This window comes from Vidua macroura, chromosome 13 (genome assembly GCF_024509145.1).
Source record: "Vidua macroura isolate BioBank_ID:100142 chromosome 13, ASM2450914v1, whole genome shotgun sequence".
Taxonomy (NCBI): Eukaryota; Metazoa; Chordata; class Aves; order Passeriformes; family Viduidae; genus Vidua; species Vidua macroura.
Window position 1 is genome coordinate 7,724,626 of NC_071583.1, and position 22,672 is coordinate 7,747,297.

The following is a 22,672-nucleotide window of genomic DNA, read 5'->3' on the forward strand; positions in this document are numbered from 1 at the left end:
CAACTCTTACATTCACAAAAAACAATTATCTGAGCCAGCTGGTAACATATTTGACCTTCTGACACAACATTCACATCTGCCTCTTGGTCTGTGTCTCACAACAGCAACGTGGAAAGTCATTCTTTCTTCGGGCTGAGAAATCTCCCCAACATTTTACATGAGACAAAGGGCCATTTTCTGCACAACCTGACCCAAAGGCAGAGCAAATGGAGACATGCTTTAAAAGCCTGATCTATTTACACTTTTTGTCAAGTCATCACCACTAGGTCTGGACTAATACTAAATTGTGCACAATAGTTTACTGAGCAGAGGAAAAAATCAGATCTTAAATCAGATACCAGCAGTGGATCTCCACCAACTACTGCAGTTTTCACAAGCTGGTGCCAACACATTATTTTGAAAAAGCCATCAGTTGAACAGTTTGCCTTTGAGGACTGACTTGCTAAAAATACAGTCTGTAAATCAGTGGAAAAAGATAGACCTGAATTCTAACCAAATCACTAGAGTAGGAGGCTTCTTGAGATATGCAGGTAAACAGCACACAACTATCTGTGATCAAAACTCTTTTGAATCCAACAGGAACTTGGATGGGACATCACAAGAAAATAACTATATGCCAAGTCCATTTATATCTCATGGAATGCTTTGGGACTTTCATCATGATTTTCTGTAAGAAAACAGGAACTTGGCTGCATTGAAAACAATATCTTAAAATGAGCTTATTTCCAAAATTAACGTATGTGCAGTGCCTGATAGGTACCCAGCTACACTTTGAATAACTGAAATCTGCAATACCAATATAAAGAGCTTTGAAAGTCTCCCAAATTTATTAAACAATGTTATTGCCAATTTCATTTTCACAATGAGCCAAGACATTCTAAAGCTTCTGCATTCAAACTTTTAAAAAGCAAACACACAAAAATAATCAAAAGGACACCATGTTGCACACCCACTGAGCCAGAACTTCCCAGATAAAGCAGGCAGCAAAGCACAGCCAAGGACCAGACTCGTGGGGGTGATTTTAAAGATGAGATTACAAATGTTATATATTACTTTATCGGAAAGGATCATCAGATGACTGCTTGCTGTGTAAATCCTGAAGGAAGAGCAGTATCTGACAATTCTCTGTACTCAGGGTAATTCTTGTCATTTATTGTGCAATTATTTTTCTCACTTTTTTTTTTTTTTTTTTTTTTTAAAGAGCCTCTGCTGAGCAATGTAAGGAGCTGTAAGGACACAGAAAGCACAGCATAGCAGGGAGGAGGGGAGTGAGATAATAACACAGTCCTGCAGACTAATTTAATCTGAGACAACCGGTGAGAGGTACAAAGAGCCAGGAGGAAGGAATAAAAAAGGCAAGTCTCTTATTCACAAAAAACTATTTCCATGCCACGTGTTGGTCTCAGGCTTAATTTTTCTCTCTCCCTTTCTTAAAACAGCTTAGGAGGAAAAGGTTTAGCTGTAGAGAAGAGGTCATAACTCTTTAAAGAAGGAAAATGTTATTCTGAACCTTTCATGCTTAAGCAGTGCTGATGCAGAGCAGCTGTTGGCATTCTAGACTGGGATGAGACTTCTCCAGGTTTCCCAAAACCCGACCTGAGGCAGAGGTACATGAGGCTGGACAGGCAAGGAAACTAAGAAATACAGAATAAGCACCAGCAATAAGAGGAAAAAGAAACTATAACAAAGTTTAGAGGAGAGGAGGATCCCTGGCAAAAACTGGACCCTGGCAGAGGCTGAAGTGAAGCAGAAATGCCCAGAGGAGCAGGGATTGATCACATCTGCTCCTGCAGAGCCAGAGCAAAACCACACGTTCTCAGAGTTTTCTATCCCTCATTTCTCAGCAAATATCCCCAAAACCCACCAGCATGGCACCCAACTCCTACTCCCTGCAGATGATTTGTTCACATTCAGCATCAACTTTAATTCTTAACTTTTACAAGTGCAATCTTTTTTGCTAGTTTGAGTTAGTTTTTCTGTGCAATTATTAATTCTCTGTCAGCTTGCTGGTCTTTACTCAGCTGTGACCAGCACTGCTTTTTGCAGAGCAGACAGGTGAAGGACCAGAGATTTCCAGCACTTCCACCATTTATTCCTTTAAATGATACAGACCCCTGCAGCTATGCACAGAGCTGCCCTATATAAAGGTGTGAACTTATCACCTCTGCTCTCATCTTCATTTCCCACTTCCCTCCTCCCCTCCTTTGCTCCACAGCAATCGTGTCCTGGCCCCTTTCACAGGGCTACTCTGCCTGTGAACACAAGAACAGATCAGAAAACAAAAGAATATATCCAGCTCATCCCTGAGGGAAAAAAAATGCTCCTCCACGTTTCCTTCTCAGCTTAAAGCACGGTATTGCTCTCCCTTTGATGGTCCTTCCTTGTTCCAAATTGAGCTGCTGCCTTCTTCAAAGTTTTACTTTCAAAGATGAGGTCCCACGGTATCACATCTCACCTTCACCCCTCTCCCCCACCCTTCTCTACAACCCCATCATATTTGGTGTAGAAGGCAAACAGCTTGTCAGGCAGTGTTATGGTTGAAGTTCAAAACAAAAGAAAAAACGTGTCATGGTGCTAATGGTGTTTTCTTGTTATTATGCATTCTGGTGTGATAGATCCACAGGGTAACTAACACTGTCTAGATTGCTTCTTTTTTAGTGCTGATTTATTTTAACAGGTTATTCACTGATTTTTCACCTAGGACAACTGGAGAGATGTGCAACATATTTATTCTCTATCCTTTTTCATTATTAAAGCAGTTGTTTCCACTGTATTTTGCCAGTAAGACGAGAAATTTTATAATCCCTTGCCTGACCACCTCTGTCCCATCTCAAGGGAGATCCAAGACTATATTCTGCTCCATGCTGCATTCCAGTTACAGCTTTTTAAGATTTTTTTCCAACCTTCCTTTTAAATAAACCAAGGTTCCTCTCCTCCCCTCACCCCACCTCATGTTCACAAACAAGCAACAGATGCCATTGATTCACTTTGTACCTAAGCTTTTGATCTGGTAGCACTTTGATTTTCAGAGCTCACTTTTGACAAGGAAGGTAATAAGAGCCCCATTTTTGTGACATTGAGCCTTTTCTGCTGTGGTAATTTATTTGTGCTCTAATAATAATTTTCTGCTGATCAGTGTAGATTCTTGATGACAGACACACAGAACAGGACAGAGTGACAAAAACATGGTTTCCATCACCCTGAAATCTTTTCCAGAGGCCTAGGGTAGTGTGGGCTGCCGTCCCCTCTGACAACACTGCCTGCACAGTAAAACAGGACTGTGGTTCTGTGCAGAACAGCCATGCCAGGCTGGGAAAAGGTGAATGTCACACAGCCTCCAGCACTGGGTGCCCCCCCCGGACTGACATCAGGGAAGAAGGCTCATTTTAATGCCTTCCAGGCAGCCAGTAAAAACACGGAAAAGGCTTCTCTAAGAGGCTTACATACAAAACAGTACCAAAAAGGGCAAACCAAAGACAGCAAAGGTGGAAAAAACAATGTTTCTGTGCAATAGCTCCATCCTGCCAGGTGCTCCTCTGAGACCTTGCTGGAACGTGTGGCAGGCAAAAGCTTTCATAGCCATTTTAATGCAAATTGACTGTATAACACATAACCTGGTATTTCAGCCCCCTATTCCCACAAGGGCACAATCATTCCCTCTGAGGCCTCAGCAGCCTCCTCAGCCCTTGCATAAGAGCAGCTCCTTCCTGCCCTGCAATCCTCAGCATCACAAAGAAGGATGAGGAGTAGAGAGGGGGCACTGCACCCAACTGAGCACCTGGGCAGCAAAACGGGCAGAAGAGTCAGATGGGCAGCACCAAGACTGCCCCATGTGTGGTGCAATCACAGCCAGGCACCAGTGGCTTTTTTACCTATGATCCAACTTCAATGTGAACAACATGCATCATCCGTCCCGCCAGCACCAGCATTGCTGAAGACCCTTCCCACCAGCTTTCATTTGCAGAGGAGCTAAAAAAGACCCCCAGCAATCAGAGCTGAAAGAGCAAGTCAGCACCAGAAAATCCAAATCCCACCTGCTTGTACCCCATCCCTTCTCCAGAGAGGGCTGCCCACTCCCAGCTGCCAGTCCTGGCAGGGCTCTGTGGCTCCCCACGTGCCCTGGGGCAGGGAGAGCAGCAGTGACAAGAGCAGGCACCTGGCTGGCAGGAGGGGTGACAAATCCTTGGCAGAATACTAAACCAAAAGCAATTTCAAAATCAGCAACAAGCATTTGACAGCTCCTGTAAGAGCCCTCTCGGAGTTCCTGGGCTGCTCTTGGAGGGCAGATGCAGGAGCTGGGGAGAGGTGTGGGAACATCCTGCTCAGCAGGAACAACATGGGGCAAACCCCAAAGCATTACCATAGATCCAGACATCAGCTGGCAGTTTGGTACACTATAGTTTCCCTTCCAGCTAAGAAACTTTATATAGTTGCTCATGTAAAATTAAGTTTAATGTGGCCATTAAGATTCTACAAAATTATGCCTGAAGATGAGGAAACAAAATCAACTAAGTAGCAACTAAGCCTGTATTGATTTTTATGTGTATGTTTCTCTATCATTGTTACTAAGCCGGTGACACTGTGAAGGGCACAATTATTTATGTTCCATCAAATTAGTAAGTAATTCAAATCCCTGATGAAATATCAAGCAAAAATTGCTTTCACTTCTGCAGAAAGTACTTATGACTTTGGAAATGTCTGTATACCCCTGGAAGGGCAATGTAAGAAGACAAGAACTTCACAGAAAAAAAGAAAAAGGAAAAAAAAATTTTTTTTTTAAAAACCATCTCATCATTCATGAGCATCATCTGTGTATTCACCTGAGTGTTACCAGATCTGTCACCACTATGGGGACAGACCAGTGTGGGAGCCCTGTACAGAGTGGTGCAGAGTGGAGTCCTCACACAGGGCCAGGCCTTCTAGTGAATGACAAAATGAGGATGATGAGGGTTTGTGTGGGTGTGCCATTCCCATGCTGAGAACTGAATGAGTGTGAGGGAGCAGTGAGTGTTCAGCACAACCCAAGAAAAATGCTCTGCCAGATGGAGGGAGAGGGACGAGAAAACCTCAACGTTCGTAAGTATTCTTAATTTTACATTATACGTATGTGCCTCTGTATTGTGACAACCACCTAAAACCAACATGGTAATGGAAATGTTAGAAAATGCAAAGAAACTTAAGGTTTCAATTTTGATTTCCTTTGTTGGATTCCTCCTTGATCCAACCACTCTATTCAAAAGCCACAAGAGTTTTTCACTGTACTTCAGCCAAGCAGTCCATGTTGCCTTAGGGTCGCAATCGAATGCAAGGCAAATAGAAGGCAGGAAGAAGCTTTTCAGATAAATTCATAAAAATGTGCTCATGTAAGATGTAAGTAAACCACATCAAGAAAAGAAACGTAAGAATCTGGAATAAAACCCTCACATCTTTACTATTATTCTACATAATAACATTAAAAGAGAGATATGATATAAGAATTCTTCACTGAAGTGTTCTATCAATATTTAAGTTAAAGAGAATGATCTCTTTCAACAACTGCTTTGCAGGAGGAAATTCCTTTAACCACCAAAAAAAACCCTTAGAAAAGGCCTTTAATCAGGGCCTTTGAAACAGGAAGGAAAGCATGATTTTCCTCTTTTTCTTCCTTAATGTTTTGAAAAGGAAACAAGCTATTGAAATATATCAAGTAATTTCCTTTACTTGAAACACTAGCAGACTTCTGTGCATTGTGTGCAAAACAAAAATAAACGCCTTTTATCCACCCAGATTTTGCTGTGGGTAAGACAGCACAGAGATGGACTGATCATTATGTGGTCAGGGAATCACAGCCTGGGACCGAGTCACATCCTACCCAAACAATTAATTTTGGGAAAGGAAGAATCCTCTTAGGAGACACTGGTGTGATTATCCACTGTTTTGTCTGCGAGGAGCAAGACAGGGAGCAGAAAAACCTGATGAGGTGGCCTAAACACTGCGTGCTTGCCAGGGGTTGGAGTCTTGGAATAGAAAGCAGGTAAAGAACAAAACTAAAAAAAGAGATTCCCAGTCCAGTTAAATGGCAGCTTGGCTGCAGTGTCAAATTACACAGACAGCGAAAAAAACCTTGCAGCCTAACACATCCCAGCTTCGCTTTTGCTGGCCTGTTTTGTTATCCAGCAGCAAAGAGGTAATAACTTCTATTTTTGTGGAAAACCACACCAGTTTTTCAGCTCAGTGTGTTGTTTTTATTTCACAGCAGAAGACTGCAATTTATAAGCAGCAAAACATAAGGAAAATTCGCTAAATGAAGGACTTTATGGCATGTTATCATTTAACCCGTTTTTCACTGTGTTTGGATTTATTTGCCATCCCAGTTGCAAAGTTAAATGATTCTGAAAGGAGAACAATTAATCCAAAATCCTATTTGTTTTAATCTAACACTGTCAACTAGTTTTAGGTTTGCAGTCAAGAGAAAAAAAATGTCTGTTAAGCTCTACAGCACTAGCTAATGTCTAAAGACAATCCTCAGAAAAGGTACAAAGATGTTTTATCACAGCACTATAGATGGAACAGAGATTTATTATTGTACTGAGCACCATTCCAGCAGATGCCTTTTGAATTACAATGAGATTATTAAAACTTTACAAATCATTATTTTAAAACCTGACAAGAGTACTTTGGGAACCGGAGCATCTTGATGTCATTGCTGATGATGCATTACCTGTGGTAAGGCTTCAGGAAAATTCCCAAGTAAAAATTGGTTATAAAAGTATAAAATATATTAATATTTATTTTAGTACCTGCTATAAGTTCAAGGATAATAGGTATATGCATCAGAACAGCTGAATGATCGTATTTATGCCAGCATTAGAAAGATGTTCATCTGCTGCAAAGTTTAATTAATTTTCATAGATAGTTAATTTTCTGTTTCATTATCAGTTGCCTAAATTTGAAAGACAAATAATTTATTTACAAATAGAAACTTCAGATAGGTGTATTTTTAGAGCAAACAGAAGATAAATAACAGAGTGAAGTATCCAGGCTGCCTTCGAAGTTCTAATATGAATGATAGATTGCAGCAGGTTGTGATTGATAACTTATGCATTCTGGAGCACTGACTGAAAAGAAACAAATTGTTTACTGTTCACCCCAAACCATTCTCAGGTAACAAATGACTCTGATCTTTACCTATCAAATAATGGCTGTGATGCCCTTAAACATCAGTGAATGAGGAATGTGTGGGCTCACTGTGTCCTTCCAGGGGTGACCTGATCCCTTAAGGACAATATTTCTGCCCCTCTCCCCTTCCCAACAAGTAGAAAGTTTAAGCAGCTACTTACCATGATGTACAACGCCCTTCAACCCATGGATAATGGGATCCAGTGCTGAATTGTCCCTCTGACTGACCTACATGCAAAGGATACAGGATTGGTTACATCTACTCTGGCATTAGGCAGAACAGTTTCAGTTTAATCTTCTAACGAGAGAAAAAAAAAAAAAAAAAAGATGTTACCTAACAAGCTGCTTAGTTCTCACATTTACAATGGATCTTCACCAAATGCCTAAGGTACATGGTGTCACAAAATAAAGCAAGGAAGGTTAAATAAAAATAAAAAGTGTCCTATACGTTCTTTAAAACGTTAACCACGTTATCAGCCCTGCAAAGCCTAAAACCACAGAGCTGATTTTTCTCCATCTACTCCTGCTTTCATAGAGGAGAGCTGCTGTGATAAACAGAAGTCATCTCAGACCAGTTCATTCCTTACCAACATGGCCATAAATCTGGTGCTGCCACTGCAATCAGTGAAGCTGGATCCCTTTCAGCTCTAATGGAGTTTGGCCTTGGCATCTCATTGCTATTCACATTTTAAAATTTATTTTAATTTAGTGTCACTTGGACAAAGGAAAGGCAAATTCGCTCTGTGAGAGGATCTAGAAAAAAACAATCAGTTTTTGACAGTGTAATTGCCTGCACTGCCAGACCAAGACCTGCAACATTGCTCCTATCACTCAGAAATTGCCCATATCCTCCACAACAGTGAGATCCACCACCAGAGAGAGGAGGGAAAGGCAGCAGGAAGGATTTAACCCTGTTGAGCTCCACAACTTCCAAATTAAACCCATCATTTCAGTCACTTACTTGCACACAGCCAAGGAATTCACAACCAATAATGCAATTTTTTTTTTAACCTTTTGCCTCTTCAGAGGTATTGTAGGAATAACTCACAATTTCTGTGAACACGTTCCACTATTTAAGATACTTGCCAATTTACTTTTGGGAGATAAATACTGCCATGTATCTTACTCATGAGGTACATTCTTCCTTCTTTTCCCCACTAGTCAGCTTTAGAACATGAGCAGTGCTGATAATTTCTGGATGGACAGCTCCTAATGGGCAACACATCAGATACAAAAGAGCTGCCCTGTATTTTACTGCCTGCTGATGACCTCAATGTCATGAGGAAAAACAGATTTTAATCACAGTATGGCTGTGTATTAATGTATTTGGAAAGGAGTGGAGACAAAAGAAGAAAACCCTGAGAAAGGACCATGTGCCCAGCAGGGAACACACTGATCTATGAAGGGCAGAACCAGCTTGGAGCTGTTCTTAGGAGGACCACAGCACATCTAAAAAATGTGCTGTAAAAATATCACAATTTTTAATAGCCTGACAAGAAAATTGGAATTCACTGCCCAAGTTTCACAAGCACAAGTGCCTCTCATCTTGTCCTTCCTCCCCATAACTAATTAGGAATCTTAGAAATCTCATTATCTTCTCAGCCAACTGCATTGTGATAAACCAACTCAAACCACTTTTCTTTTTCCCTTTATTTGCCCTATGAACTACTCTGCTGTGTTCAGGACACATTCTCATGCACTTCTCTAGAGACAAAATGGTTTGGTGTTGTAAATGGAAATTGAAAATCCTCTCCTCATCACAGTACTCCAGAACTTGCAATGATCATCTAGGGCAAGAAATGCAATAAAATTATCAAAGCAGCAAAAGCAGCTTTGAAATATATATACAGCTCAGATGTTACTGGACATAACACCATTACCCTGAAGGCTGCAAGCTCTTTGAAGCATGAACTTTTATATGCCCAAAAGGGTGCTCTGCACACTTTGGATCCTGTATAAATAAAAATCACAGGACAGTGGACACAATTACCCCCTTTGTAGGTTCTGTCTGACATCTGACAAATCAAAAAGAAACACTAAAAATACAGGGCCTGTTGTGTGACACATTCCTGCATCTTTTCCATTTATCCAGGTTTCTCTAACCATGGACACCATTGAAAAAAAATCATTAAAATGCTACCAGCATTTAAGTACAAGAATGTAAGAAAAACTTGCTCTGGACTTAATGTTTTATTTATTGCTGCCTAACTATAAGTGGTAAAGAGTTTTATTCTATTTACTTTGGTTTTATTTCTGGTGACAGCTGCAATCAGCTTGAAAAAAAAGCAAATAAGACAGAAAGGATCATAAAGGTTAGAACTCTTCCTTTTGGGATTTTGTGTCAAAGTAGATCAATCCTTAACCTCAGCCCTGGCAGCGCCCCTTTAATCTGAGGTGGTGTGGCTGTATAGATCCAGCCATGCAGCCTCTTTGATAGCACATTCTGCAAATGTGCTGTGTTCTTCAACAGCACAAAACCAAGCACAGGATTGCTATGGAGGCTGGAAGGCAAATGCTCCATGCATCTGTAATCTTGTTTTCTCCAGGGGTATGGGGAGCAGGATGTCATGTTTCTTTAAAAATCATATTCAAACAAGTACCACTTGCAGAGGTGTCAGTTCAGACCTGCATGGGATACAGCTTTATTTTCCTTCCAGATGCTTTCCTTCCGCTTACCTTACATTCACACACAGTTCTCTCACACCTCAGTACAACTGTTTCAGGATCTTGGCAAGCCCATTAGAAAAGTGACCAAAAGTTTTCTCATTTTGTGGAAGGGTTCAGACTCCAGAACAGAAGTTTTCTTACATCTTTTTCTTCTTCAAATTCTTAAACAACCCAAAAAACCCACCTTGAATTTCATCTCTCTCTTTTTTTTCACTTCTTTGTATCCTTTTTCTGCCTGTGTTCACAGAGGAAATCAGGTTTCTGAAATCCAAAATGTCAAGCTCTATCCCCATTGTTGTATATCTCTGGTTTAACTGGCCTGCAGCTACCACACTGGTTGAGATCAGACATTCACCCATACAAGAATCCTTTCTCTGATAACAGCTGATATTTAAAAGGAAGGGAAGGAGAAAAAAAAAAAAAAAAAAAGAGAGAGAAAGAAAAAAATCTCCAGAATAAGAAGTGTCCTTCTGACCTGCTTTATGATTCCACTTCATGAAGCTTGAGCTTATATCCTCCTACAAACTGTTCTTAACGTTCTTTGTTATATGTGTTCCAGACATGTATTTTTTTATTATCTTATGAACATATCCTGAAGGACAACAGCAATGAATTATTCAGATTGACCTTACATTCCACATTTCTGCTGGTACCTTAGAGAAAGATCACATATCTGAAAATGCGTCTGGGCACTTTGGCTTCACCCAACACACGCCTGCCTAAGCTGGGCAAACCTCTTCCTGTGAGTGAAAAGCTGTGAGCTTCCCCCCTATTTCTTCAAGACCTTACCAGAAGAAACACAGAGAATGAAAAACTCCTTAAGCCACAGGAATTCCAGGCACAATCACAAGCCTACAATGCTGCAGAGTGAGTATTAACAGACAGATGGAAAAGCATCCTGAAATTGCCCTAAAATACCCGCAGTACCACTACTACAAATGTTGCTTCCTGTACAAGATGTTTTTGCTCAAAACTGACTAACACTCTATAGGTCTGCAGTAAACAGATTAAATAATGCTTGTGTGCATCATTTATAATTGAAAAATGCCTGTAATCCTCTTCAGCAGAAACAAATAGGTAACTATCATGCTAAGCACAATGGAAAAACAAACACAGAGATATCATTAAGCAGTTTCCTGTGCTAACAGAGCTCTCACCATAGGGTAAATATGGGATGAACATGACATGACAAAGCAAAATCTCTTGTTTATTGTACCCTTTGGGTGACTTCAATACCTGGTGCATATGCCATTCTGAACAGAAAGAATGGCTTGATGCTAATGCAATGAACAAGACAAATATTTGCAATATGGGAAAAGGCAAGGCACAAGTGACCACATTCTGCAGTCATAAACCAGATATGTTCTTCATATGAAGTCATGGTGGAAATCATACTCTAGACAGGTTAGATTTACTTACAGCTCCTGCATCTGATGCAGGAACTGAGAAATTATTCCTTCTTCAGTGAACAAGGCTGATCAGCCATGAACTCTACTCACAGCTGGATTAACACCTCTGAGCAGGACAACGTGTTTTCCCTGTGCTTGAAAGTCCTGCTGCTTCTACAGCTGTACCCTTGGAGGCAGGCTAGGGAGCTCAGCCCATTCTCAGGATAACATTAATACTCCAAAGACAACAGTTTCAGTGACTGAGCAGAGAAGGAATGTGAGCAGAGGACAGACCAGAGCCCCTCAGCCAGGCTGACCATGCTAATCCAGCCACCAAGCCACAGCATGTGAAAATAGACTTTACTGGGCAAGGTACTACCCCTGTGCTGAGCTCAGCATGTGCTCAGGAGTTAAAAAACACCAACCTTCTCTATCACTCATTGTAGAGCAGCCTGTTCATCTAAAAGCTGTTCATGTAAAGCTCTCTGTTCATCAGATTATTTTATAGGACAAACTCAGAACCTCCTGAAGACCCTGATTTATCAAAACTCAGCAGACTCGTAAAGTGTTAAAATTTATGCCACATGCTGTATAATTAAAGCCATATGCTAAAGTCATGTAAGTAATCCATGACCTGTCTTTCTGCTGGAAACAGTTCTATGAAGCTGAAAAAAAAAAGATTTCAGGCAAACATACTGATCTTACCCCGCTTATTTTAGAAACAGTAACAAATAAAAGCAGGAAAACCCCCAAATACATACTGGGGCAGTTAGAGAGGCCACACAGCAACATCAGACCTTAACTCCAAGACCCCTGTCCAAAGGAACAGACACCCCCATTGCCCAAAGCTCCAGGCAGCCTCTCTGAAACCCAGATTATCCTCCTACCAACCAAGGAGGTCTAGAGGGAGTGCCACAAAGTTCTCTAATGATCATTGGTACCAGCTACCTTGTGAGAAGTAGGTGAATATTAATCATTTGAACAGTAGGGAATACACTTTCCTTTTAAAAATATGTTAGAAGAAAAGGGTAGGGGAAAAAAGAACTGAAGAAAACTCACCTATTTGGGTTGATACAAAATACAAATTTCTCTTTCATTTCCACCTTAAAAAATATCTGGCATTTAGACATTAAACTGTCATAAATTTGCTGTGACTGCTTTCAAGCTCATTAAATGGGCTCACAGACAGTATTGCAAAGCATCTCAAAGTGAAGGAGAATGCCACAGTCGGCTATATTGAAAGGTGAAATGACATGCATTTTGTGCAAGGCAGAGGAAAATGAATGGCAACAATTTTGTGATACAGTACCTGAGCCTTTCCCCTCTGAATAGTGATATAATTTACTTTTCTCTCCCACTGCAACATTTGGCCCTTGACTCGGAAACTAAATCTTCAATCTATCAAGCCTTACCCATCTGCTAAGTAAAATGGCCAAGAAAATCTGCATGCCTTGAATTCGATATAGCCAGCTGCTCCCAGAGTGCTGAGCATTAACATCCAGAGACCATCCTCTCATGCTGCAAAGGACGCTGTCTGCCAAGGATGAATGACTACATACTTAACCGTGGCAGCTGAAGCCACTGACAATGGCTGACACAGAAAGATGCCAATGTGTCAAACTCTACTTTCAATTACAACACTGAAAGTCAGGGGTAATATTCCCCCAACTGTGTGCCTTCAGCTCCCATACAGCCTGCAGTTAAGATATACAACTCACCAGCCAAAAACCTAAGCTCCAAGCACTCTGTACAAACAACGAGGAAGAAAAAGAAAACTATTATGAATTAACTAGGTTGCAGAGATTAAATTGTCCTGTAGGGTTTCAGGACAATCAACATGGTTAAACAATTTATTCTTCCATCAGCTCAGTGATGTTGGACAGATGCCAGTCCCCAATCTCTGTGGGAAAGGACCTGATTTTCAGTTGGTTGGAACAGAAATTAGAAGAATCCCATTAATGTGAACACTGTGCCACACAATACGTATTTTAACATCACAGCAACAGGATTTAAAGAATCCAAGATAATCACCATCAAAAGAAACATTCTTCTCTCACTAAAGGGAAAGCACTAGGGATATTGCTTTTGAAACTCTTCAAATCCATGTCTTCAGGGCCAAATAATTTCAGGGTTAGCTATCAGCTTGGGCAGCCCTTCTCCTAATCCTTCTGAACAACGATGCTTTCACCTGCATCAGTGTGCAGCACTTGGAAAGGATCCTGGCCTTGTGGTCCACACCCTTCTGCTCTGCACTAACTCCATTGTCCCACCTCTTGCTTCTCTCCCTTTTGAAGTCTACATTGTAAAATCTGATTGTGGATAAATATCTAGTTTCTTAAACATTACTGAATAAAAGGAAGTGAAAGATTTCAGCCGGATCTGGAATGCGGATGAACAGATATGAAAAGTTTACATGTGCTTTGCTTTGAAATAAAGCAGGAAATATTTATCTGGAGCTTTCCAGGAGAACTGATGGGTGAGAAGGGATACTGGTTGACACAATAGCACACTGAGCTATCTATGAAGCCAAGAAAATGCCTACAGAGCTCCCGACATAATGATAAGCTAGATTTGGTGCTCTAAGTTTTTCACCTTTGCAAGCACCAAATGATCCAAGAATGATATATATTCCTGCTCCTCCACAGATGATATTTTCTTCCATCTCCCCCATATAAGCTATAATTGCACATCTCCCATATGAGCTGATGCAAAAGGACAAATCTGGCCAAAAGCCTGCAGCCTGACAGAGGTGAGCAGGGAGGCAGAAGGCATTTGCTGTGTAATGAATAGACTGCCCTAAGTAAGTATCCTGCAGAATATATTTGTAAAGGAAAACAAGAAATGGAAACAGCCCCCCTAATTCTTCAATTTTCTACTCATGTGTAAAATCAGAGAGAATAACAGGTACCAAGCAAGATATGACACTGAACCTTAAGGTGGCACACGCACTATTTCACACAGATACTACCATGACCTTTTGTTTTTTTTTAAATGTGTATTAGAGCTGATTTTGTCTTTGCCTATGACACCTGGTTTCAGGTTTAGTGATTTGAAGGCAAACTCTGTTGAGTTAAATTTGGGTTTTGGCCTTCAGGTATTAATAATCCTGCTATGAATGAAAATATACTGAAGTCATAGAGATGCATATGCTGGAGGAGGGGCTGTTCCTAAATGTCTCATTCACTATGTTGCTTCAAGAGAAGAGAAAAAAAAAGTTAATGAGTCTTCCAATGATTATTTTAAATAGAGTAATGGGTGTGCATTGATCCTTCTAGCTAATTCCACTTTGAATAATACATCATTCTGACTGAAAGCTTGCTAGTGATGTATTAACTTCATATTTCACTACAGCATTGGAGGATATCTACTAGCAGGGTGTATTAACTAGCAGCGACAAAGAGGAAGCTGCACTTTTTCCTTTACTTTTTTGAAGTCCACAATGGTTTTAAAAGCTACTGAACTGACTTTGGGGTTGTCCCTCATCTTTGGTTGAGTGCAATGAAGCTGTTTGCAACCACTGCTCCTCACAGCCTTTAACTGAGCCCCTGCATCACTTTATACCTGCTGCCTCTGCACCTGAGTTGCAGACGTTCTGGGACTAGGATGGGACAAAGTAGGTTATAGATCAGCAACTTCCCCTTTCATTATGTCCAGTAGGCATGCTTGAAAACACAAGGAGCATAAATAGTCACTTTTACACCACAGGCTGGCTGAAATACCAGTGTCACAAAAAGAGCAAAGCAGTGGCTACCACAGAAGAACATTGAACAGAATCTGTGTGTTGGTGCAATGTCCTGACACAAGAGACTGTTTAAAAAAAAAAGCAAGACCATGAAACTCAGAGGAAGAGTTAAGTGTGCTTAATAACTCAGCTCAGAGTGCCCTGTGTTTGTGCACACTGAGTTCCTTTGTTAGCAGAGAGGAACATTGATTGTGCATTGTAACCTGCTGGCAGTGGCTGATTGGAGCACCAGGCTGAGGAAAACTCTGCAGCTCCCTCTCCACAGCATTTCCTTCATTCACTATCACAAGATTTGCAACCTGCAGCATGGTAAGAAACAATAGACAATGTATTTTCCTTTCTTTTTGTAAGGCACTCTTTTGCCCAAACTTTGACTTATTCCATTGATAAATTAATTAATTTTCCCAAAGTATTCTTGCACAAATGCAGCTAATTTAGTGCCAGTGAATAGCACATTCAATTAACAAATTACTGAAAGATCTTAATACACATATATCTAAGGAAAAACAAAAGATATGTTCAGCCCAAAAGCACAATCTGATTAGAGCAATAGAATATCTCAGATACAAAGTTCTGTAAAAGACAAAAATGTAATTGCAACAAAGAGGAGAGGCAGCTTCAGTGGCAGCTTCTCAAAGCTGGGAAAGCTTGATTGATAGACTTTACCATCTGCAGCTGCGCAAAAAAGGGCTACAGTAGCTGCAAGTTTATTTAAAGCAATTTCAGTGCACTGAGCCTACTTGTTCTCCTTTGAGAAAATAATATGATTTCTTCATAGAGCATGTAGTCTATTTATTTAAGCAGCAGTGTGCAAGATCTCTCAATCCTACTAGCAGTTCAGCTGGAAAAATGACACACCAGGGGGTAACATTTTATCAGGATGGAGGCTATTTTATAAAAACTGCCATCAGGTATAAACTGTTCTCATCCTCTGACTTAAAAAAAATAAAAAAAAGGGGCCAAAAAAAAAAAAGTTGGATCTCTCTTAAGGGTTTTCGCAATTTGCTCTATTTACAGTTTTCAGGTAAAAATAACCATTTTGACCCAAGTAGGAAGGAAAACGAAATGGTGTAAAGAAAAAATACAACAAGCACTACAGCCAGATCATCTTATGACACCCATTCCTTGATGTACAGCTTCACACATTTGGAGAGGCTAAACTCAAAACTGTGAAACCACAAATGGAAGTTAGCTCTCGTTTTCTTCTGCTCCTGGCTTGATTTTGGTATGAAATTCAAAATTGTGCAAGTGAGAAAAAGTATCTCCAGCTCTTTTTTTTTTTTTTTTTTTAATGCAAATAAAGCAATGAAATCTGTTGGCTAAACAGGAAAATTTCCTGGGCAAAATGCAAAGGCTGAAAAGGAACAGCTCAGATGGACATCTGGAACTCCACCATTTTGCAGGGGTTTAATTTAATTGCTCCAGCTAAGCTTGCCTAGGATGCAGCAGACATTTCCAGCCTTTTCCTCTTTTCTAGCCTACACAAAGGATTTTGGTGAGAGAGGTCACATCAATCTCTCCTTTAAAATAAAGAAAAGGAATCGTCTCAACTTCCCAACATCTTTCATTCATTCTACAAGAAAAGTCCTGTTTTTTTCTCCTCTGGCACAGCCTTGGGCTCCCTCCAGCCAGGCAGTACAGATGACTCAAGCCAGCATCTATGAGTCACAAACACAGAGGATGCAGAAATGTCAATTAAGTTACACAGTCACTTCCCTAATGACAACCACACCTCAGTTCACAATTAAATTAGAAATCCAGTGAAAACAAATTATTGTAGGGCAGATTTTTTTTTTTTTCCTCCTTAACTTTATGCTTTGAATCATGAAATTCCAACACAGTTTGTTTGCCGCTCCTTTTATCTGATTTCTAAGGAGGCTGGTGTAAACTGGCCTCCCAAAACTGCAGCAGCAATTTTTGCTACACCAAATTCCCCATTTCTAATGGGCTGGGCAGGCTCTCAGGCTTGCAGGCATCTTTGTGGTACAAGGACCCAATGCTGTTCATTAATACTTTCCAGCACAAAAGGACAACTATAATACTGACTTGTATTTGTAATTTTCTTTCAAGCAAGTTCTTCCATCTTTACTTATCTTTTTGTAAATTTTCAGTGTCATATAGTTTTTGCAGGTGTGTGCAGCTTTGCAAAATGCTATGAGTTTGGTGCTCATAGTACTTAAGGCAGAAAGCACCTACTAATCCTCAGTTTCCTCACTTCTGACTCTACTTTTATGTCTGAGCTGCCTCCCTCTTCCATCACACACCTGCCACATCCTCCTCGGTGTCTCTTTCCACCCAGTGAGCTGCTTCTGTCTCCTCAAATGTTACAGCATCCTGCCTTCCCAAACTGTTCCACATACCCCCTTGAGCATCCTTCCACAACTTTCCCACCTTTTCCTCTGCACCTCCTGCCTCTCCAAGGAAGTTCCTCTGCTCTTCCACCTCCCGAGATGTTCTTCATGGAAACAGGAGAAAGAAGTGGCTGAGGATGGTGAGTGGGCTTGCCCAGGGCAAACCCGGATGCCAGCAGACAGGGTGCCAAGGGTACCAGCTGCAGGACTGCCAGGGGCTCCAGAGGCAGTGGGAATGAAGTGTGGGTGCACCAAGAGCCAGTCACAGAGCTGTTCCTGAGCACTCACAGCAGTAGAACTCCAAGAAGCAGGTGAGAGAAAGAAATGAGGCAGTCCATCTCAATCTTCTTCAAGCCACTGAATTAAGAGTGGCAGGATGTGGCCTGCTTTTTTTTCTTTCCTCAGCTGCTTCTAAACTGCTCAAGTTCCTGCAGCAACAGAAGAACAGCTCAACCCCTCTGTTTCACCTGGTGTAACGCTAGACAAAACCAGTGAGGATTATATGTCAAGATGTTTATTTTTCTCTTGGTTAGCATGACCCAACAACTCACTCAGTTCCTTAAAAAAACATTTCAACAAGTATCATGGCTCATGTTTAGAACAAATGGGCAAATTTTGTGCAGAAAAACAGCACTTAGAACACAAGTGCATTAAAAGCCTGGCAAACATTCAGTTTGTGGCAGCAGCTTCTTCCTCTTGAAATACAAAGAAATACAGAAACTAACATGACATGTGTGCTTGTTTCAAGATGTTCTACATTTCAGCAGTGGCAAAGTGAATGCTATTCAATCACTGCGAGTAGGTGATAATCTTAAAGCCATAGAACTCAGGATTCTCAAGCTCCATGGGCTTCTTACAGCTTTCCTGTGCTCCTGTGGAGCATGACCTATCCATGGAGGGCATCTTCAAGCTCTGTCTCTGGTCAGGAAGCCCTCCTCCTACACAGGGTGTAACTTCAAAATTGCCAAAATTAAAAATCTCAGGGAAGGTTATGAGAGAAGAAGTAAAATACAACTGAACAAGATTTAAAACAAAACTTTAAACAGGGTTAGAACAAAAGGTGCTCTTTGAACAAGTCTAGCCTGACCCAGAAGAGTGAAGATGCTTCCTGCAGGTGAATGTACATAGAAATGCTCTCAGGAAGATTCTTCCATCTCCTCTCCTCCTCTCTGAATCTGCTTGCCAGAAAACCTGGCTATTAATTTGAGGTGTTTCCTTATTATTTTTTCTTTCTTCTCACACCCAGCACTGTAACGCCTGGGTGTCCACAGCTCATGAACAGTGGTTATGATCTGATCACCAAAGCTGTGGCAGGCCAGCTGGACCATCCAGGCTCCTGGCTCATGCATTGCCACAGCCCCAGTTTTGGTGTCAACCTCTAGAAAAGTCTCTGATCTCTCTTCTTAAGATCTGTCAGGCTGCATGGTCTCTTGATGTCACCACCCTCATACAACCACCTGCAACTGACACCACAACCTGCACCAGGCTTTTCCCTGCCAAAAGCCTGATTGTTATGGAGGGAGCTGAAGAGCCAAGCTCTGTGAAGGCAATCCACAGAGGGCTGGCACCGAGGGACATCTTCACTGCCAGGCTGCACAGCCAATCATGCCCAAAGTGCCTGAGACCCAACAGAGTCAGAATTGCAGCCCAGCTGGAACAAGCACACCAGGAGCACTGCACTGCTGGCTGCTGTGAGGATGAGAGGCTTTCCAGAGCAGCACCACAGCCCAAAAGCTCATGCTGGAGCATCCCATGTTCCCTGGAGTCTGGTTTGTACCCCCAGCACACTGGTAGAATGCACCTGCACTTGCAGCTCTCTTTACACTCAGATTTTAAGGGGAGCAGCAAATATATGTGGCACGATAAAGAAGGCATTAAAAAAATCTCCTATTTTTAGGGTTAAGACACTGTATGTCTCAGTTATATGTCTCAGATGCAATGCAAGCAGTAATGAAGGAAGGAAGAGGGCACTTTCTAAAAGGCAGACATAGGCTGGGCACTTAGGACACAAATGCAGCATTTAAAAAAATTGCTTCTGACACAACAACAGCTGACAGAGATAATCTCCACAGCTCAGCATGAATTTAGACGGTCTTTCAACAGCTCTATTAGACAGGTGTGGTAGCAGCCAGCTGTACTGCATGCACAGACCAAGTTACTCTAAACCTGAGTGCCCAGCTGGCCCTGCAGCACACTGAGGTGGTGCCACCCGCCCAGGCATCACCCTCCTCTCCCACCACCATCTGTCCATAGAGGGGGATCAGTATCAGCCTGAGGGGTAGTGCAGAGCTGGTCTAGATAATGAGTGAGTTCAGACTCCAAAATGATGGATGTTCCCATCCACAACACAGGGACCCCCAAACAGCTCTACCCAGACAGGTTTAAAAGCCAGCTTTACTTCTGGCCTTTAATTCTCTGCTGAAGTTATGAGCAGAGGCAAGTCAAGCCATAAGGCAGGGTGGGCTGTGTGCTATTAGGAAGGTAAGCTTATTATCTGAAATGTAATAAATCTCTGTAGATATCTGGAATAGCAGAAGGCAACAGTTTGCTTTGCCATATCACTAGTAATGAGTTGGCAAGAGGAGAGCATTCCAAAACGTTAACCTAAAGCTTAATTTGACTGGTATGCACTTTGGGAGAGTACTTAATAAGGCTGGTTCACCCAAGATGGGGAACTATCTGTCTGTTCATGCCTCCCATGAAATGCAGGAGGATATAAGAGAGTGTGATTTTAGCAGTTTAGAATAGAAAATGATGAAAAAAAAATCTTTGAAAAGTGATTGATGCAGTCTAATCATGTTTCACACAAGAGCATTTCAAGTTATGTTAGATATTTTTACAGGATCTAGATATGATAAAGTAGGTTTGCCAGGTAGCAAGGTAGGCAGGAGGGAGGGAGGAATAAGAAAATAATAAAATTATTTTCTTACTTTTTACACAGGCATATGGATAATGCCATACAAACCATAGATAAAATGCACCAAAAATTGCTAGCTTAGCTGTTAAGGTTATGGAGCTTTGCTTTCTAATCAACACTTACCCATAAAGCTGTTTTTAAATATTGATCTGATATCATGATCCCAAGGGAAAATAAATATCAAAAGGGGTGATTTAATTCAATCTTCATGGTTCTTGCATAACCATGATCCTATTTCTTCAAAAACCCAGAAAGCAGTAACTTAAGTGAAGCTTACAGATCAGCTAATATATTTACAGCCTTAAAATAACATGACACACACTATAAAATACACTGAGATCCAAAGTTAATCTCTTTTAGCAATATTCTTGCAGCAACTAAAGATGAATTTTATGGTGAAAAAAATCCATTTCATCAGGAGCAAGACTGAGCTTTCTAATAACCAAGCTCCTTTCTAATGTGGTACATCATTTTACTTTACTCATAAAGAACACTTTGCCAAATCTCCAGTTAGGCTTCATTTGATACAGCAGAGATGTTGCAAAACCAATACCCTCTCGCAGAAAGTCTCTTTAGACTTGGTAATGACCACATTTCAATGCATTTTTGATGCACAGAAATGGTACAGTTACAATCAGCAGCTAAATACTGTTCTGATGGTGTCAGCCAGACAGCTTTTCCTTGGCTCCTCAGAGCTGTGAAGCAGTTGCAAACACCATAAGCTCAGAGGAAAAATCCTGCTCCACCAAAACTCACTGTTTAGAGGTGCTGAACAGATTTAAGCAATCTTTATTTAACACATTTCACTTTTCTGCATAGAATAAGATGGTGATTGGCATTCTTGACTCTCACCTATCTCCAGAGCACATCCCAGCTTCTGTGCTGGTTTTGTTCTGGGAACTGATACCAGCACACCTGAACTTTAAACAAAGGGAGCTTTAAATTACTTGAACCAGGACCACTGAGCTCATTTGGAACTCATCACCTTAGTCAAATTAGTATGCTTTTCAGTGAATCCAAGATGTAGAAGATATATCTAAAAGCTACTATAAAGTCATCCTGTAAAAGGGCTCCCACATTTACACACCCTCAACTCCACCCTATAAACTTGAAGATTTCTGGTTTAGATTCAGAGGAGGTAAAACATCAGGTACCAGGATTGCTCTGGGCAAGCTGACATCTCAGCTGCAGAATTATTTTGGGGGTGATCTGCCATCAGCATTATCAACTAAACCATCAGTTATGCATACAAATGTCTACATCTGTACAAAGACATCAAGAAGGAACCAACTAGATTATGATTTACTTTCATTGACTTTTTTCTGACCTCTGGAATGAAAACCATGGGCTCAGAACGCCCTCAATAATCATCTCTCCTACAGTCATCCTGCAGCACAGAAACTACAGGTGACAAAACCCAGCAACAACTCAACCCTCTGGCAGTAACCTTTAACACTGGATTTATAGTAATTTAGGACAGATGATAATTAAATTAGTGAAGGATATTTTCCTGCATGCTTTCTCTGCATCATGTGTAATGTTTAGGGATGGCACAAGAAACCACACATATCACTGGTAACAGCTGGGCTGGTGCTCACACAGACATGCCAACCTGACACCAATCTGTGTGACCCTGAAAGCTCCCAACCATCCTCTTCTCTCCCTTGCATGCTTTCATGCTTTCCCATCACTTCTGATCTGGGAAAATACTGACATTTCAGCCAGACCAGCTCTGTGATTTGACTAAAGTTGAACAGTGTGGGCAGCACAAAGACACAGTCAGGATGACTGTGTAACCACCTCGCTGACTGTACCAAAAATGACACGTTCCATTTATTTGTACAAAGAGAGCCCTAAGTGATTCTTACATCTCACAGCAACCTATTAACAAAAAGAGACTTTGTGAATGGAGTATCTGGCTAAACACTTCAAACAAATACATCAATTATGCATAGTCTGTATACTTTTTCCACCTTAGGGATCAAACTGGAACAAGACTAAAGAATTATGTTTTATTTGTATTAAAAATGTATCAGCTGCTGTCCGAGAAGGTTTTCCAGAACATTTGGTATGCTACCCAGGAAATTCTGTCTGAAGCTTGTATTGTTTATTCTTGCCAATACAAGGAGAAACGTGGCACTGTTATAGCTGAGAACTACAGTAATAATTCTTCAGGCAGAACAGCTTGTATTTAATAACTTTTTCATCTGAGCCAGAAGATCTAAAGGGAAAGGAAGCCCCAATTTTACCCATCTATTTTATATATTCAGACTTTACAACCAATCTCTCTTTTATGGCACAAAGGGAAACTAGGCAATCATTTATGAATAGATCCTGTGCTCACCTTTGCTTAAAATTTGCCATAACACTACCTGGTAACCAGAGACATAGGAAGACTTTGCAGTTTCATGGAAGATACCAAGGGCAAAAACAGGTGTAACTTTTCTGA

General features: G+C 41.0%; 1 protein-coding gene across 1 annotated transcript in view; it reads right to left on the bottom strand.

Annotated features, from left to right (window-relative positions):
• Nucleotides 1-22,672, bottom strand: part of PTPRG (protein tyrosine phosphatase receptor type G) — a 392,257-nt gene that overhangs the window by 103,502 nt on the left and 266,083 nt on the right. Inside the window, exon 6 of the mRNA XM_053989294.1 lies at nucleotides 7,320-7,386. Within this exon, the coding sequence (XP_053845269.1) occupies nucleotides 7,320-7,386 (67 nt within the window). The remainder of the gene's footprint in view (nucleotides 1-7,319; nucleotides 7,387-22,672) is intronic.